The sequence below is a fragment of the Pongo pygmaeus genome, chromosome 10, assembly GCF_028885625.2.
Source record: "Pongo pygmaeus isolate AG05252 chromosome 10, NHGRI_mPonPyg2-v2.0_pri, whole genome shotgun sequence".
In the NCBI taxonomy this organism is placed as follows: Eukaryota; Metazoa; Chordata; class Mammalia; order Primates; family Hominidae; genus Pongo; species Pongo pygmaeus.
Window position 1 is genome coordinate 47,122,526 of NC_072383.2, and position 20,018 is coordinate 47,142,543.

The 20,018-nt window shown below is 40.9% G+C and overlaps 1 protein-coding gene across 2 annotated transcripts in view; it reads left to right on the top strand.

The window, feature by feature from the left end:
- The window catches only part of SPATS2 (spermatogenesis associated serine rich 2), a 165,231-nt gene that overhangs the window by 128,313 nt on the left and 16,900 nt on the right, over positions 1-20,018 (top strand). For both annotated transcript variants that reach the window (XM_054445490.2, XM_054445488.2), the window contains 3 exons: positions 3,418-3,679; positions 5,501-5,677; positions 8,652-8,787. In XM_054445490.2, the coding sequence (XP_054301465.1) occupies positions 3,418-3,679; positions 5,501-5,677; positions 8,652-8,787 (575 nt within the window). The remainder of the gene's footprint in view (positions 1-3,417; positions 3,680-5,500; positions 5,678-8,651; positions 8,788-20,018) is intronic.

Sequence of the window (20,018 nt, forward strand, 5' to 3'; positions counted from 1 at the left end):
ACCATATTCATACCATAAATCAGTTAAAACAGTTCAGATTTTTGGTCAGACAACTGGGTTGTAGTCCTGATATTAATGAGCTTTGACATAAAGCTGTTAGGTGCTGGCCAGGCACGGTGGCTCATGCCTGTAATCCCAGCACTTTGGGAGGCTGAGGTGGGAGGGTCACTTGCGCCCAGGAGTTCAAGCCTGGGCAACATGATGAGACCCGATCTCAAAAAAAAAAAAGCTATTAGGTGCCTTGCAGAGGGGTCTGATGTTCCACTTTGGGAGGTAGAAGGCACTCAGGCTATGGGATCAGTCAGAATTGGATTTCTGCCCTGTTCCACTATCTACTGGCATTGTGACTGATAGTGCTTAACATTTGTGCCTTAGTTTGATCATCTCTAAAGTAGAAAAATAGTTCTAATAAATTCAAATACATAATACAATGCCTAACATATTAGTTCTCGTTCCTTTCTCCTTATTTACTTAAAATCAGATGCTTTTCCCAAAGGATACCAGCTGGTCTCAAAATTCTTCCCACAGCTCTGCACTGTAAAGGTAACCCCTTTAGGAAATGCTTGAAGTATGGATTTTAATCAAGTATCTCTGTGAAATCTGTTTGGGGTGTTCTTTTCTTTATTAAGTCAGTGCTGGAGTTCTGAAATGCTTTCTTGATGACTCTTACATCACTTTTTAGGAGTCCTGTCAGGTCTTGAACAAAAACCAGGCTTGGCCTCAGTGACGCTTGAGAATTTTTTCCAAGGTTTACCTAATACTACACAGATTCTCCTGATGCTCTTCATACCTGTAGTTTTGAATATTTGTTTAACTTCTTCCCACTGCTTTCAACCTACATAGATAACTTGAGTGTCCTGGAAAACATCAGTTTCTTTTTTTCTTTTTTCTTTTTTCTTTTTTCTTTTTTTTTTTTTTTTTTGAGATGGAGTTTTGCTCTGTCGCCCAGGCTGGAGTGCCGTGGCGCGATCTCGGCTCACTGCAGCCTCTGCCTCCTGGGTTCAAGCAATTCTCATGCCTCAGCCTCCTACGTAGGGCGGGACTACAGGTGCGTGCCACTGCGCCTGGCTAATATTTGTATTTTTTAGTAGAGACAGCGTTTCACCATGTTGGCTAGGCTGGTGTCGAACGCCTGACCCCAAGTGATCTGCCCACGTCGGCCTCCCAAAGTGCTGGAATTACAGACGTGAGCCACCGCACCCAGCCAACACCAGTTTCTTAATTTATTAGCCCAGGATTATAAGTTATTAGTGATATAAGATGTGCATGGAGCTGGAAGAAGATGTGTGTTAGAGACACAGACATTCCTTAAAATTTGGAGAAAGAAATATGGCTTTAGTTTAGCAGTCCCAAATGCACAAATCCAGTCCAGTCCATTTAACTGTTGGGATTAGTCCAATAGGATGTGACTCTGAGTGGGATAGTTATGATATACATGACCCAGTGATATGAAAACTTAGCCAGTTCACATAGGGGAAAGTAAGAAAAAGAAAGATGAGGCTGGCACGGTGGTTCACGCCTGTAATCCCAACATTTTGGGAGGTCGAGGCAGGTGGATCACTGGAGGTCAGGGGTTTGAGACCAGCCTGGCCAACATGGTGAAACCCCATCTCTACTAAAAATACAAAAAAATTAGCTGGGTGTGGTGGCACATGCCTGTAATCCCAGCTACTCGGGAGGCCAAGGCAGGAGAATCGCTTGAACCTGGGAGGTGGAGGTTGCAGTGAGCCGAGATCGCACCATTGCACTCCAGCCTGGGCAACAAGAGCGAAACTCCATCTCCAAAAAAAAAAAAAAAGAAGAAAGAAAGATGAGAGCTGTTAAGGAGAAAAGTTTATCTAGAGTTCAGTCATGTTTCTGCTGGAGAGGGCCACAGAAAGGACTTGGGGAAAAATTGATTCAGTTATTATCAGCCTAGCCTTAGGAATAGAATTAGGTGTTGCCAGTGGAGCTATGAGTTTGACAAAACAAAAGGTAAAGGACTTTTGTTTGTTTATTTTAACTTTACTATTTGCCTATGTAATATACTCACATGGCTCAAAATTCAAAAGTACAAGAGTTAATACACTGAAACATCTTTTTTTTATCATTATTATTTGAGATAGAGTGTCACTCTGTTGCCCAGGCCGGAGTGCAGTGGTGCAAGCTCAGCTCACTGCACCCTCCACCTCCCAGGTTTAAGTGATTCTCCTGCCTCAGCCTCCAGAGTAGGTGGGATTACAGGCATGTGCCACCACATCTGGCTGATTTTTGTATTTTTTATTAGAGATGGGGTTTCGTCATATTGACCAGGCTGGTCTCGAACTCCTGACCTCAGGTGATCCACCTGCCTTGGCCTCCCAAAGTGTTGGGATTACAGGCGTGAGCCACTGCACCCACCCAATACACTGAAACATCTTTATCCCGTCCCTGTTCCCCAGCCATTTGGTTCTCCACCCTCAAGGCAAACAGTATTTTCAATTTCTTATATATCTTTCAAGATATTTTATGCATATATAAGTAAATAAGACCATTCTCCTCTTAGCCTGCTTCCTTTTTCATGTAATATATCTTGGAGCTTATTCCATGTCTCAATATATAAAGAGCTTTCTTGTTTTTATGGATACATGGTCATCCTCCTTTTGGATGTGCCACAATTTATTTAAGCAGTCGCCTATTGATCAACATTTGGGTTGTTTCTAATCCTGTGCTGTTAATAGTGACACTGCAATGAATAACCTTGTGTATGTATAGAAATCACTTTGCATATGTGTTATTCTCATCTTGAATAAATTCCTAGAAGTAGAATTGCTAGTCAAAGAGTATGTGCATTTGTAATTTTGATAAGCGTTACTAGATTGTCATGGAGAGTACCACTTTACACTCCCAGAAGTAATACATGAAAATGGCTGTTTCTCTATACCCTCAACCTTTATCAATTCTACAGTGTTAACATACTTTTTGACCTTTGCTAATCTAATAGATGAAAAATGATAATTGCAGTGCAGTTTTAATTTATATATCTCTTATTAGACTGAGGTTGCATATCATTCTATATGCTTACAGCTTATACTGTTTTTTTCCATGGGATTATTTTGCTTTTTCTGAGAACTCTGTATACATTTAGCTCTTTGACTATAAGCTGCACATATTTTTTTCACATTTTGTAATTTATCTTTTGATTTTGTTTAAGGTGGGTTTCGTCATGAAGAAATGTTTTATATTTATGTGTTTGAGTTTATCTAAAGTATAGGATTTTACATAGTAAAATTTTATTTTAGGCAATAGTTCAGCATATGTGAAAATACTAAATTTCTGAAAGAACATACAAGAAATTGGTAACATTGGTTACCTTTGGGTAGCTAGAGTTACCTCTCTAGGTTGTGGGGGAATCTTTTTTTTCTTTTCTTTTCTTTTTCAAATTCTTAATAACTTTAGAACAAAAAGAAGAAAAACAAACCGAAACCTGCTGCAGAACCAAGTAACAGCATCCCAGATTCCAGTAAATCAGTTTCCATTCAAGAGGAACAGTCTGCGCCTTCCTCAGAGAAAGGTGGTATGAATGGCTACCATGTCAATGGTGCCATCAATGACACTGAGTCTGTGGACTCACTCAGTGAAGGTTTGGAGACACTTTCAATAGATGCCAGAGAATTGGAGGATCCTGAGTCTGCCATGCTAGATACGCTGGATAGAACAGGTGAGTTTATTAACAGATTTTGAAAAAGTTGCATTCAGTTGAAAAACGGGTCTCCTCATTGAGAAAGCAATCAATTAAATCTAGTTAGTCTTTTTTTATCCAGTGCTTGCTGATTAGTCTTTTTACTTTTTAGTTTTTGTTATTTTGTCTGCGTCACATTTTATAATTATTAAAGGCCTAGAAAAAAATACAATTCTTTTTTTTTTTTTTTTTTTTGAGACAGAATCAGTGCAGTGGCGCGATTTCAGTTTATTGCAAGCTCCGTCTCCTGGGTTCACGCCATTCTCCTGCCTCAGCCTCCCGAGTAGCTGGTACTACAGGTGCCCGCCACCACGCCTGGCTAATCTTTTGTATTTTTTTAGTAGAGATTGGGTTTCACCGTGTTAGCCAGGATAGTCTTGATCTCTTGACCTCGTGATCCACCCGCCTCAGCCTCCCAAAGTGCTGGGATTACAGGCATTGGCCACCGCGCCTGGCTGAAAAAATACAATTCTTGTTCCATTATATTTTAACTCTTGTCTAAATCAGTTTTGTGAAAATCATCTAACTTGAACCCTAGTGTTCCATTATTGGAACGCTGAGCATGTGGGAATTATTCATATACTGCTGCTCAAGGTCATCGCCAAGATCTAATTTTTCCACTCATGCAAAAATTCAAAAAATTGCAGCCTCCGGCATAAATGGGTTAATAGCAGAGAAATACCTCAGTATTTAGAGACTACAGAAGGTGACTTTAAGTTGTTTTTTAAAAATTGTGGACTTATTCAGGAAGATGATGATGTTGATATTATTATTCTAAGACCCAACATAGTGAGAAATATATAATAATAATGATAATTTCAGCTTTTGTGAGAACTAGGCTGTTGGTTTTTATAGTCTCATATTTGTTTTCTAGTGAAGAATTAAGATTAGTGTTAGTTGTAAATTCACATATCTTGTACCTTTCTTTGTTAACCAGTTTTTTTGAGGGTAAGATACTGGCAATTTCTCTTTTAAAACATTACTTGTTAATCCAATTCCCCTGCCCTGCTGCTCCTGGCTTTAGAAGTGTAATGCCAATGTAAGATTTATGCTGTGCTGTTTAGGTGTTCTTTTATTGATTAGTATACACACATACACAAAAAAAGACTTAGAGAAAAACATTGCACTGACTCAACCCAACAATAGCCAGTGGTTTCCATTTTTTTCTGAACTAGCTTTCCTCTCATTTCCTAACTCTTCCTAACTTATTACACTTCTATCCCCTAGAGCGTTGTTGTTTGTTTGTTTGTTTGTTTGTTTGGAGAGACCCAGTCTCTCTCTGTTGCCCAAGCTGGTCTTAAACTCCTGGGCTCAAGTGATCCTTCTGCCTCAGCTTCCTGAATAGCTGGGATTACTGGTGTGAGCCACCATGCCTGGCCTCTAAAGCTTTTTAAATTCTTCTTTCCTCGAGAGAGTGTAAAACTCTTTTTTTCTTAACATGGAGGCTTGCAGAAGTTGTTGATACTGACTTTCTTTGATTCCTTGTGCCAGAGTTACAGAGAAACTACCAAGCTACAAAGAAGCCACAGAGCCACAGGGATTGAGCTCCCTATCTAAAGATGTGTTGCCACAGACTCTTCTCTTCATTCCGGACGCCACTGAAGGCTAAGCCCGAAGCTGCCGATAGCCATACCCAGCTGATTCTGATCCTTGTTCTATTGTTTCAGTTGATTTTGTTTACAGTCTTTTAAGAGGCATGGTTTTGCCTCAAACATTTTTACCTGTTTTTCTTTGTGTACTTAAGAATGATTGGTTTACTCCTAAATTGTGCTCTAAAGTACAGTCCTCTTTCTTGGACAGGATCCATGCTGCAGAATGGTGTCTCTGATTTTGAGACCAAGTCTTTGACTATGCACTCTAGTCACAATTCTCAACAACCCAGGAATGCTGCCAAATCTCTCTCAAGACCTACCACAGAAACTCAGTTTTCAAATATGGGGATGGAAGATGTTCCCCTCTCCACCAATAAAAAGCTAAGTAAGTCAGAGGCCCACCTGTGAGAGAAAATGAAAAATCTGTGTTTTTGGCTAAAGAGGGCAAATTATCTCTGTTGCCATAAATAAGGTTTCAGAGGGGCATCAGTTAATATTTTTCCATTTTCCAGACAGTGACTGACCACTCAGCCCTTCCCCTAACCTTTGTGTACACAGTTGGAGTCTGAAAGTAGTTTAAATGTTGTACAGTCTACTTATGACGACCCGTTTTGTGAATTAAAGTCAAACTCTACTGCCAGAATGACTTATCTGCTAACATTAACCTGTTTCTTTATTTGCTTTATTGCAACGTTTTGGTGCTATTTCTTTCATTTTTATCTCCTGGTTGACCCAACAAGTAAAAGCTCTACCTTCTCTGACATTGACTTTTTTTTTTTTCCCCGAGACTGAGTCTCACTCTGTCCCCCAGGCTGGAGTGCAGTGGCGCAGTCTTGGCTCACTGCAAGCTCCGCCTCCCGGGTTCATGCCATTCTCCTGCCTCAGCCTACCGAGTAGCTGGGACTACAGGCAAGTGCCACCATGCCCGGCTAATTTTTTTGTATTTTTAGCAGAGACGGGGTTTCGCCATGTTAGCAAGGATGGTCTCGATCTCCTGACCTCGTGATCCGCCTGTCTCGGCCTCCCAAAGTGCTGGAATTACAGGCGTGAGCCACCACGCCCAGCCAACATCGACATTTTAAAGAAATGTTTTCACTCCTCTTCATAACTTCATGCTCTTACTGAGCTAGAGTCCTCTGACAGACTCTAGCTTTAAGTAAGATCATTTTCTCTTAAGTATGTGGCATTGACTGGTGATAGCTCTTTGCTTAAAAAAAAAAAAATACAATAATCATTTAAACAAACAGCCAATAATTCAGCAGACAAGAGATAATAGCCTGTGTTTCCTATATCTGAGTTTCATACATCTAAGCATGGTGGTCCACTCCACTAAACAAATGAAACAGAAATATAAAGGACACTTGTAATCAGTAGCTCTTTATGGAATTATTTATTACACATGAGCCAAATTTTAATTAGGTAAGCTCCATTTTTTCATTGTTCTTGTAGCCCTCAGCCTGTTGCAGATCAGCAGGTTTGAAACTATCCAATCAAGCCAAAATATATATATATGCACAAGGCTTGAAAGCTTTTAGGTAGATTTTTTAAAATAAAATCAAGTTGAGATGAGGAAGAATTTAAATTAAAAAATTGGAAATGCATATCTTGGCGTAGTTAAAAACTTTTTAGATCCATGTTTCCAGCAATCAATTATATATGTAATTTGGGGATTGGTGAATATGGAAAGGTAAATAGAACTCTTGGAAATTGGTTAAAATATCTTGAGTAGGTAAATGCAGTCTATCCTTTTCTACAAAGCTGGCTTCCTCATATATACAGTGCTTTGAAGTGTACTATACAGAGAGAACATTTTAATTTTGTAATGTCCACATGGTGAATTATATTCTATTAAATCCTGTAACTTAGGGAATTTTGAAAATTTGGTACCTTTTTTAAAGTCTTTTTTCTCTGTGTGTTTCATTTCATTTTGGATAGTTTGTAAAATTGCTGTCTTCAACTGTATTCATCTTTTGTTAACAGTTTCTATTCTGCTGTTAATTCTATGCAGTATATTTCTTGTCTCTGACATTGTTTTATTTGTCTCTAGAAGTTCAACTGGGGTCTTTTAAGATATCTTCCATGTCTCTTCTTACCATGCTTATGCTTTCCTCTACCTTCTTGAACATATGGTATCTTTTCTTTTTTTTTTTTTTTGAGATGGAGTTTCACTCTTGTTGCCCAGGCTGGAGTACAGTGGTGTGATTTCAGCTCACTGAAACCTCCACCTCCCAGTGATTCTCCTGCCTCAGCCTCCCGAGTAGCTGGGATTACAGGTGCGTGCCACCACACCCAGCTAATTTTGTATTTTTAGTAGAGATAGGGTTTCACCATGCTGGCCAGGCTGGTCTTGAACTCCTGGCCTCAGGTGATCCACCCACCTTGGCCTCCCAAAGTGCTGGGATTACAGGCATGAGCCACCGCACCTGGCCCTATGGTATCTAATTATAATAGCTGTTTGATGTCCTTTTCTACTCAATTCTATCATCTGTGTCATTTCCGCATCTGCCTCTGTGATTGATTTTTTCTCTTACTTATAGGTCATATTTTTCTGTTTCTTTTAAGCTTTTTTAGGTGGGACTAGAGCAGCCTTTAGTCTAGAGCTAATTTTGCCCTGTTGCTGAGGCAGTATCCTTCCAGCTACTCTGCCTGCCATATATTGTGAGGTTTTTCCACTCTGGCTGGTGTGAGCACAAACTGTCCCTGGCCTGGTGAGCTCTGGGGATTGTTCTGCCTAGTTTTTTTGTTTTGTTTTGTTTTGTTTTTTGTTTCTTGTTTTTTTTTGCCTGTTATCTTTCCAGTCTTGGGTAGTTTCTTTATACTCGTACACTGGTCCACACTCAGAATCCTCTGTGGATCTCCATGCAGCTCTCTCATGTGTGTAGCTCTTTCCTCACTAATACTCTGCCCCAGAATTTCAGCCATCTTGGCCTCTCCAAATTCCCAACTTTGTCCCTTCAATTCAGGGAGTCCACCAGGCTGTTCAGGATTTCTCCTCCCTGCATTGTAGCCTAGAAACTATTGAGGCAGCAAGTTGGGGCAATCATAGGCCTCACTTCATTTGTTTCTGTTGTCTCGGGAAAAGTACACATTGTCTGAAAACCATTGTTTTATATATTTTGTCTTTGTATGTTTTTAGTTGTTTAAGATAGAAGAATAAATCCAATTATTATTATTCCATCTTGACCAGGATCCTTTTTTTTCCAAAAATCTATAAAAACATGTTTTTCTCATTGGGGAAGGTGGTTATTTAGCAAAGATTCTTAGTCTACATGACATTTGGCTTTGGTGTTCAGATCCAACTTTCAAGTTACCTATATAATTATTCTTTTTTTTTAAATCTTTCGGTTTTTTTCCCCAAGGTTCCAATATTGAAAAATCTGTAAAAGACCTCCAGCGCTGCACAGTGTCTCTTGCACGGTATCGAGTTGTAGTTAAAGAAGAGATGGATGCCTCCATTAAGAAAATGAAACAAGCCTTTGCTGAATTAGAGAGCTGGTAAGTTAAGCTGCATTTGATATCAGTAGTATAAAAATGATCATATATAAATATAAAGATGGTCAGCCATTCCCCAAGTTCTTTCATTCATGACTAACTGCATAGTGAGAGAGACTTATAAATCCTATGGTATATTTAGCTTTCTGCTTTGTTCTGTTTCTCTTGGTCACAGTGAGAATGGTACAGATAACTCACAATGCTCTAGAAATGAGCTGGAGTTTAATATTGTTTGGAAAGGGACACGTAATTATAGAGTAGATCATATACTCTAAAGTCTCCTTTTAGGCCGGGCGTGGTGGCTCACGCCTGTAATCCCAGCACTTTGGGAGGCCGAGGCGGGCGGATCACGAGGTCAGGAGATCAAGACCATCCTGGCTAACACGGTGAAACCCCGTCTCTACTAAAAATACAAAAAATTAGCTGGGCATGGTGGCGGGTGCCTGTAGTCCCAGCTACTCGGGAGGCTGAGGCAGGAGAATGGCGTGAACCCAGGAGGCGGAGCTTGCAGTGAGCCAAGATCTTGCCACTGCACTCCAGCCTGGGCGACAGAGCGAGACTCTGTCTCAAAAAAAAAAAAAAAAAAAAAAAAGTCTCCTTTTAAACCAAGATCCTATAACAAATGACATGATGTTTTTGAACAAAATTATAAAGTAGAAAAAATCTGTCTTTGCTTTCTTACCTTCTTCCATCCTTTTTAATGTATGCCACTCCAATAAAGTGCCCTTTTATTAATTATTATTATTATTATTGCTTTTTGAGACAGGGTCTTGCTCTGTCTGTCACCCAGGCTAGAATGCTATGGCACGATCACATCTCACTGTAGCCTCAGTCTCCTGGGCTCCAGCAATCCTCCCACCTCAGCCTCCCAAGTAGCTGGTACTACAGGCATGTACCACCACACCTGGCTCGTTTTTTAATTTTTAAATATTTTGTAGAGATGTGGTCTCACTATGTTGCCCAGGCCAGTCTTGAACTCCTGGGCTCAAGTGATCTGCCTGAAGCTGGGTAATTTATAGTGAATAGAGATTTATTTTTTACAGTTTTGGAGTCTGAGAAGTTCAAGGTCAAGGGGCCTACATCTTGGCAAGGACCTTGCTGTGTCATTCCATGGCAGATGGCAGAAGGGCAAGGGAGCATGCATGGGAGAGCCAGAGAGGGCCAAACTCAATTTTCTAATGAACCCACTCTCTCAATAACAAAATTAATTCATTTGTGGGACTCTCCCCTCATGACCTAATCATCTCTTAAAGGTCCCACCTCTTACCACTGTAGCATTGAGGATTAAGTTTCCAACACACAAGCTTTGGGGATCACATTCAAACCGTAGCAATATTCTAATGTTTCCTGGAACACTGAAGCTGTTTTAACTGTTAGATATTAAGGTGTTAACTTATATTTATTTGTTTTTTTGTTTTGTTTTATTTTGTTTTTTGAGACGGAGTCTCTCTCTGTCGCCTAGGCTGGAGTGGAGTGGCCCAATCTTGGCTCACTGCACCTCCGCCTCCCAGGTTCCAGCGATTCTCCTGCCTCAGCCTCCCGGAGTAGCTGGGACTACAGGCATGTGCCACCATACTGGCTAATTTTTTGTGTGTTTTTACTAGAGACGGGGTTTCACCATGTTGGCCAGGCTGGTCTCGAACTCCTGACCTCAGGTGATCTGCCCATCTCTGCCTCCCAAAGTGCTGAGATTACAAGAGTGAGCCACCGTGCCCAGCTGGTGTTAACAGATGTTTAAACTCTAGCTCCTTTGTGGGAGATATTTTATAAGGGATTTTTTTGAAACTAGAAAAGACTTAAGGACCATATTAAAATGACAGGAAGACAAGCAGCTAGGTTGATGCTTTGATACTTAGAACTTGTTCATTATACTTATTTTTAGTAACTGTCTAGATCTGAAATATGACAGGAAGTGTTCATGAAAAGAACAAACCATCCATGCTTTCTTGCTGCCTGTAGACTGTTCCCTCAGGTTATACCTAACTGTGTCTCTGTTCACAAATTTAGTCTAGTCACTTTTGCCACAACATATAAGAGATAGAGGAGAGTGTAGGTCCCCTCAGTCCTCCTGGTCTCTGGAATTGCAGAGGAGTAGTTAATCAAAATGAAATAATGCCTCCAAAAAGTTAAATCATCAGAACCAAAACTTACTTTGGGGCTAGATAATTCATCTTAGTCTACCCATGCCTTGTCCTGAATTCTGAGTTTTACTTTTCAGGTTTTATGGCTAGGAATTTAATGTCATGTCTTCTGTTTTTCTTTGTTTGTTTGAAACAGGGTCTGGCTCTGTCACCCAGGCTGGAGTGCAGTGGCACAGTCATGGCTCACTGCAACCTCCACCTCCTGGGCTCCAGCTATCCTCCCACCCTCAGCCTCCCTAGTCCTCTAGCTGGGACTACAAGCATATGCCACCACACCTGGCTAATTTTTTAATTTTTTGTAGAGATGAGGTTTCACCATATTGCCCAGGCTGGTCTCCAGTTCCTGGGCCCAAGCAATCCTCTCATCTAGGCCTCCCAAAGTGCTGGGATTACAGCCATGAGCCACTGCGCCCGGCTGTCTTCTGTTTTTCTTGACACATATTTTTGCTCCTGCCAGATTACTCATTGTCTCAAAACTTAACATTCACATATCCTCTTCCATCTACTAGTTAATGCCACTTTCCAGCCTGAAAATGTTCTCCTATTCCTCTGTATTTATCTAAATCCCACCATTTCTCCAAACTCTCCTTAAATTAAGGTCTAACTTCTGGAAATTCTTTTAGGTAACTGATTTTTCCCCTTTCTGAACCTCTAGGAGGAAGCACCATGCCCTTTGCACCGCATTCTTGTCATATAAGATATTGTTGGCTTGTTTAGAAAATAAAGAGCTGGCTGGGCACAGTGGCTCATGCCTGAATCCCAGCACTTTGGGAGGCCAAGGTGGGTGGATCACAAGGTCAAGAGTTCAAGAACAGCTTGGCCAACATGGTGGAACCCCATCTCTACTAAGCATTCAAAAATTAGCCAGATGTGGTGGCGTGCACCTGTAATCCCAGCTACTAGGGAGGCTGAAGCAGGAGAATCGCTTGAACCCAGGAGGTGGAGGTTGCAGTGAGCTGAGATCGCGCCATTGCACTCCAGCCTGGGCGATAGGGCGAGACTTCATCTCAAAAAACAAAGAAAAAAGAGCTGGGCGCAGTGGCTCATGCCTGTAATCCCAGTGCTTTGGGAGGCTGAGGCAGGTGGATCACGAGGTCAGGAGATGGAGACCATCCTGGCTAACAAGGTGAAACCCCGTCTCTACTAAAAATACAAAAAGTTAGCTGGGCGTGGTGGCGGGCACCTGTAGTCCCAGCTACTCCGGAGGCTGAGGCAGGAGAACGGCGTGAACCTGGAAGGAGGAGCTTGCAGTAAGCCAAGATTGCGCAACTGCACTCCAGCCTGGGTGACAGTGCAAGACTTCGTCTCAAAAAAAAAAAAAGGAAGAAAGAGCTAAGTGTAGTAGGTCATCACAACTTTGCTTTGATAAGCCTCTGGTCTCCATGATTGTTCAGCTTACTGATTACTTAGTCACAGGATCTGATTCCATTCGTAACAAGCTTGAACCAGGAAACACAGTTCCGGGAGAGAGATTTGTGAATTCCTGCTGACTTGGAACCCAGCCAGGAGGAGCCTCCTTCAATAAATGACAAATGAAATGACTTCCTACCTGGGAACTGTGTATTTAGGATTGATTAGCTGACGTAACAACCAGGTCAATTTAACTTGAGGAAAGAGATTACCTGCCCTTTCCTGCTAGTATAAAGCCCTTTGCTCTGGTTCATTGAGTTTATAAACCACCTTATTTCAATGTTCCTTGTAGCCGCTATTTCAAGACATAATTGGCAAGTGAGCTAACTCCATTTGGCACCAAACTAGAGCTTGGAGTTAATGTCACTTAGAAAGACATTTCTAAGTTGGTTATAGCATAAAAGAAAAGCAAAGAGTTCTAACAGATTTGCCCCAGTAAAAGTACATTACCCCTGACAAGGCACTAGGGAAATTATACAGATAACTCCTTTCACTTTGATGCCGAATAAAAACTGACACACCTATAGAAAGGTAAACTCAGAAGCATTCTAATGTATAAAACTTAAAATTTCTTCTTATTGGTGACTTAGCAATAATCATCTCTAGACCCAAGTTTACTTTTCTTGTTAATTAATAATATTTGTCTGCTTTTCATTGTTGGAGCTGTTAGTTGACTTAAGTTTAAGGATATTAAGGAGGCAGGATATGGAGTGGAACATGAAGCTAGAATATATAAACTCCTTTGGAAGATTGTCATGTAATGTGTTGATGAAAAATGCCAACAGGATACACACTCAGCTTCTCTTTTAAATAAAAAGTTTCAATTTTATGAAAGCCAAAAGGTATTTTTTAAAAGGAGAAATGGGTAAGAGAAAAAGATTATCAAGAAATTTGAGATTATACATCACAGAAAGTCATGTAAGTTTATGGTTAAGATTTTGAAATTTTTCCTGATTCCTCCGTCCTTTTATTGGCGTTGTTTTTTTTTTTTCCTGTTTCTTTTCTTTTCTTTTTTTTTTTTGAGACAGGGTCTCTGTTGCCCATACTGGAGTGTAGTAGCGCCATCATGTCTCACTACAGCCTCCCAGGCTCAAGGGATCCTCCTACCTCAGCCTCTTGAGTAGCTGGGACTACAAGGCGGGTGCAACCACACCCAGCTAATTTTTGTATCTTTTGTAGAGATGGGGTTTTGCCACATTGCCCAGGCTGGTTTTGAACTCCTGGGCTCAAGCGGTCCTCCTGCTTCAGCCTCCCAGAGTGCTGGGATTACAGGTGTGAGCCACCTCGCCCAGCCCAGAGCTTTTTTTTTTTAATGTTAAATCAAGCTTAGTCTTACCAAAGGCTTTTAAGTCCTTACATTTAAAGGCCACATATAGATGCTGAAAACTTAGGAATCATTTTATGAACCAAACTACCTCCAAAATATTATCTCTGAAAATATCTAAAATGCGTAGAAATAAAGGAATGTGATAATGTAGTATGTATTATCAAAAATGTACATAGCACTTTAGTTCTAAATCATTCTTTGGTTTTTGAAGCTTAGTATGTTGATGTCTTGTTTATACTAGTACTTCACACCATGGTTCTTGATTTTTTTTTATTTAAAATTTAACTCTAACCATCTGTGAAAATAATTACAGGTTGAGTATCCCTTATCTGAAATGCTTAGGACTAGAAATGTTTTAGGTTTTTTATTTTTATTTTTTTCAGATTTTGGAATGTCTGCAGAAACTAGTTGAGCATCCCTAATCTAAAAATTCAAAATCTAAACTGCTCCAATGAGTATTTTCTTTCAGTGTCATGTCAGTGCTCAAAAAAGTACAGCTTTTGAAGCATTTTGGATTAGGAATGCTCAACCGGTAATAACATATGAAGAATATTTTACTGAACATGTTCAGTTATATTATTGGATTTTTTTAATCCTGATTTCTTTTCCAAAAAGTAGGTATTGTTAATTCTGTTTTACTGAAAATAAATGTATGTCTTAGGTTAAGCAATTTGCCTAACATAAGTTGCAGATCCAATATTTGAATGTATGTATTCAGACTCATTAACCTATGATTTTCGTCTCATACCTCATTGATGGCCCACTTCCCCACTAAAGCTTGGCAAGGCTAGAGACTGTTGGTACATGTCATATTACAGACAGTTCCCTACTTATGATGGTTCAACTTAACAATTTTCTGACTTTATGATGGTATGAAGGTGATACACATTCAGTAGAAAGCGTACTTTGTATACCCATACAACCATTTTATTTTTCACTTTCAGTGTAGTGTTTAATAAATTACATCAGATATTCAGCACTTCATTATAAAATAGGTGTGTTAGATGACTTTGCCCAACTGCAGACTAATATAAATGTTCTGAGCACGTTTAAGGTAGGCTAGGCTAAGCTTTGATATTCAATAGGTTAGGTATATTAAATGCATTATCAACTTAAGATATTTGCACATGCCTGTAGTCCCAGCACTTTGGGAGGCTGTATTCGTCTGTTCTCAACGCTGCTAATAAAGACATACTCGAGACTGGGTAATTTATCAAGGAAAGAGGTTTAATTGACTCACAGTTCTACATGGCTGGGAAGGCCTCACAATCATGGCTGAAGGCAAAGGAGGAGCAAAGTCACATCTTACATGGTGGCAGCCAAGAGAGCTTGTGCAAGGGGACTCTCATTTATAAAACCATCAGATCTTTTGAGACTTACTACCACAACAACAGTATGGGGGAACCACCCCTATGATTCAGTTATCTTCACCTGGCCCCACCCTTGACACTTGGGGATTATTACAGTTGAAGGTGAGATTTGGGTGGGGATACAGCCAAACCATATCAGAGGCCAAGGCAGGAGGATTACTTGAGTCCAGGAGTTCAAGACCAGCCTAGGCAACATAATGAGATCCCATCTTTACATAAAGTAACAAAATTAACTGGGCGCAATGACACGTGTCCATAGTCCAGCTACTGAAGAGGATCGCTTGAGCCCAGGAAGTGGAGGCTGTAGTGGGCCATGATTGTGCCACTGTACTCCCACCCTGGGTGACAGAGCAAGACCCTGTCTCTTTAAAGAAAAAAAAAAAAATTTCGATTTACAGTGGGTTTATTGGGACATAACCCCATTGTAAGCCGAGGAGCATCTGTATTGTTTCCTCTTCAGCTTAAAGGCTATGTAACAGAGAAACCCCAATGTAGGAGAAATTAGGGACTAAGGAACTTAGTCATTATGAAACAGGTTAGGATGAGAAGCACCAGGATTTAGGCTGAGCCTATGAAAGTATTTTTTAAGTTCAATAAAGTAAAACTATAAGAATACTCCATCTGAATATCCAATGTTCTTTTGATTTTGTGATTCAGAATGTCCTAAATCACTATTATTCTTAAGTCACAACTTGTAGTGCCTTGTGATTCTGGTATTCTTCAGGTCAGATCAGAGTAGCGGGAAAGGTTTTAAGATTAAAGGCAGGGTCACTGTGGGGTGGGGTTAATTAGAAAATATTTCTTCGGGGAAATAAATCATTATCAAGCCATGTAAAAAGCATGGTATTTACACTGGCGGAAAGGTTGGGGTGGAACACTGCATTTCAGAGATATGAGCAGAGGCATAGAAGGGACACGTAGGGACCACACACAGTCTAGCTGTTGCTATGGGGCAATAGTGAAAGTAGCGAGGGGTGAAGTCAGAGGCTGAGGTATAATGAGAGCATTTGATGGAGGGATCTGAATTTTGTTTTTCCTTTTTTTAAAGATTTCATTATTCCCTCTTATTTTTACTATATTGCCCATAATTATAATCGTTTTATTAGATATAAGTAAAACTCAAAATTCTACCACCTTAACACATAAGTAATTTTTATTTTCTGCATTCCCTTGTGTTCCTTATGTATATTCATACATATTCTTGAATAGTTGTAATTGCAGTGAGAGTGTAATTTCAATGTGATATTTTCACTTAAAATTAGTTTGATTCCAACCCCATCAAAAAGTGGGCAAAGGATATGAACAGACACTTCTCAAAAGAAGACATTTATGCAGCCAAAAGACACATCAAAAAATGTTCATCATCACTGGCCATCAGAGAAATGCAAATCAAAACCACAATGAGATACCATCTCACACCAGTTAGAATGGCAATCATTAAAAAGTCAGGAAACAACAGGTGCTGGAGAGGATGTGGAGAAATAGGAACACTTTTACACTGTTGGTGGGACTGGAAACTAGTTCAACCATTGTGGAAGTCAGTGTGGCGATTCCTCAGGGATCTAGAACTAGAAATACCATTCGACCCAGCCATCCCATTACTGGGTATATACCCAAAGTACTATAAATCATGCTGCTATAAAGACACATGCACACATATGTTTATTGCGGCACTATTCACAATAGCAAAGACTTGGAACCAACCCAAATGTACAACAATGATAGACTGGATTAAGAAAATGTGGCATATATACACCATGGAATACTATGCAGCCATAAAAAATGATGAGTTCATGTCCTTTGTAGGGACATGGATGAAATTGGAAATCATCATTCTCAGTAAACTATCGCAAGAACAAAAAAGCAAACACCGCATGTTGTCACTCATAGATGGAAATTGAACAATGAGAACACATGGACACAGGAAGGGGAACATCACACTCTGGGGACTGTTGTGGGGTGGGGGAAGAGGGGAGGGACAGCATTAGGAGATATACCTAATGCTAAATGACGAGTTAATGGGTGCAGCACACCAGCATGGCACATGTATACATATGTAACTAACCTGCACATTGTGCACATGTACCCTAAAACTGAAAGTATAATAATAATAAAAATAATAAATAAAGGAAAATTAGTTTGATTCATCACTTCATAACTGCCTACACTGTGTTAGTGTGTGTACCTGTTTATTTAATAATTTCTTTACAGTGAATCTGGAATGTATAATGATTTACCAGTTAATATGATTGCATTTTACTAAAGAGATATTCTGCTGAAACTGAGAAATCAAGATGAATACAGGAATTAAAATAATAATTGCTGCCACTGTTTACTGAGCTCACTTACTAAGCTTTTATTGTATGTCAGAAACTTTTATGTACAGTGCTTCTAATCTATATAACATTATCACTTGTGGTATTACGTTCATGTTGTAGGTGAGAAAGATGGGCACAAAAATATTTTACCCAAAGATGCTTTTCCACTACACCATTCTTTTGTTTTCTTTCTTACCAGGTATTCCTGTTTGCTTTATTCTGCAGTGTTTACCTTCCTACGCCACACGTTTTCACCTTTTTCTGGTTTCTGGAGCTTTTAGACATTGGTGTCATAATTCCAGTTTCTTTTTTTTTTTTTTTTTTTTTAGACTGGGTCTCGTTCTGTCTCCCAGGCCGGAATGTAGTGGCGCAATATCGGTTCACTGCTACCTCTGCCTCCCGAGTTCAAGCGATTCTCCTGTCTCACCCTCCCGAGTAGCTGGGATTACAGGCATGTGCCACTACACCCGGCTAATTGTTGTATTTTTAGTAGAGACAAGGTTTCACCATGTTGGCTAGGCTGGTCTCAAACTTCTGACCTCAGGTGATCCGCCTGCCTCGGCCTCCCAAAGTACTGGGATTACAGGCATGAGCCACCATGCCCAGCCAAAATCACAGTTTCAAATGAGGATCTGGTCAGCCACTCACTAAGGGGGCTTAACACCCCAGCCATTTTTATTTTGTTTTATTTTAATTTTTATGTTTTTGGAGAGACAAGATCCCACTGTGTTACCCAGTCTGGTCTCGACCTCCTGGGCTCAAGTGATCCTCCTGCCTCGACCTCCCCAAGTGCTGGGATAGCAGGCATGAGCCACTGTGCCTGGCCCTGGCTCAACCTTTTTTTTTTTTGTAACCAACTAAAAACTTGAGGCCAGGCGCGGTAGCTCACGCCTGTAATCTCAGCACTTTGGGAGGCCAAGGCGGGTGGATCACCTGAGGTCAGGAGTTTGAGACCAGCCTGACCAACAAGGTGAAACCCCGTTTCTCCTAAAAATACAAAAATTAGCCAGGCGTGGTGGCGTGCACCTGTAGTCCCCACTACTTGGGAGGCTGAGACAGAAAAATTGCTTGAACCGGGGACGCAGAGGTTGCAGTGAGCCGAGATCATGCCACTGCACTCTGGCCTGGGCAACAGAGTGAGACTGTTTCAAAAAAACAAAAAAACTTGAACAACATACTCCTTAGCAATACAGATTGTTACTGGTTCTTTTTCCTTAAGCAGATTATAAAATATCATTGAGTCACATGATCTCCTGGATTAGCATATAACTGAAGTGCTTTTGACCATTGGAAAAGAACAGAAAGAAAGGTTACTCCATTGAAAGCCTGTCACATGAGAACCGTGGCTTATGTTCACATTCTAACTTATTTTTTTGTTTGTTTGGTTTTTTTTTGAGACAGAGTCTCGCTGTGTCACTGAGGCTGGAGTGCAGTGGCACGATCTCGGCTCACTGCAACCCCTGCCTCTTGGGTTCAAGCGATTCTCCTGCCTGAGTCTCCCATGCAGTTGGGATTACAGGCGCACGCCACATTTTTGTACTTCTAGTAGAGACAGGGTTTCATCATATTGGCCAGGCTGGTCTCGAACTCCTGGCCTCAAGTGATCCTCCGGCCTTGGCCTCCCAGAATGCTGTGATTATAGGCGTGAGTCACTGCGCCTGGCCTTTTGGGGAGGCTGAGGTGGGTGGATTGCTTGAGGTCAGGAGTTCAAGACCAGCCTGGGCAACATGATGAAACCTGTCTCTACTAAAAATACAAAAATTAGCCAGGCATGAGTGGTGCACACCTGTAATCCCAGCTACCCGGGAGGCTGAGGCACAAGAATCGCTTGAACCCTGGAGGCGGAGGTTGCAGTGAGCCAAGATCGCGTCACTGCACTCCAGCCTGGGCGACAGAGCAAGACTCAAAAAAATAAAAAAGGAAGGAAAAAAACTATTGGCAATTCTCTTTTTTGGTTATTTTATATGGAAAGAGGAAACCATCTTCAAAGAAAAAAAGGCGTCTGCATTGGCTTTGCTTGAATTTTTGCTTGGTTGGTTAGTGGAATTAGAATGAATGGGTTTTAAGGCCATTTATGGTGGCTCATACCTATAATCCCAGCACTTTGGGAGACCAAGGCGAGACAATCACTTGAAACCAGGAGTTCAAGACCAGCCTGGGCAACATAGTGAGACCCCTGCCTCTGTAATTTTTTTTTTCTTTTTTTTTTAATTAGCCAAGTGTGGTAGCATGCACCTTTAATCCTAGCTACTTAGGAAGCTGAGCAGGAGGATTGCTTGAGCCCAGGAGGTCAAGGATGCAGTGAGCTATGATTACACCACTGCATTCCAGCCTGGGTGACAGAGCAAGACCCTGTCTTAAAAAAAAAAAAATTGTCCAGGTACAGCGGCTCATGCCTGTAATCCTAGTACTTTGGGAGGCTGATGTGGATGGGTCGCTTGATCTCAGGAGTTCGAGACCAGCCTGGGCAACATGGTGAAACCCCCATCTCTACAAAAAATGTAAAAAATTAGCTGGGCGTGGTAGCTCGTGCTTGTAGTCCCAGCTACTTAGAGGGCTGAGGCGGGATGATTGCTTGAGCCCAGGAGGCGGAAGTTGGCAGTGAGTCTTGATGGTGCCACTGTACTCCAGCCTGGGCGACAGTGAGACCCTGTCTCAAAAAAAAAAA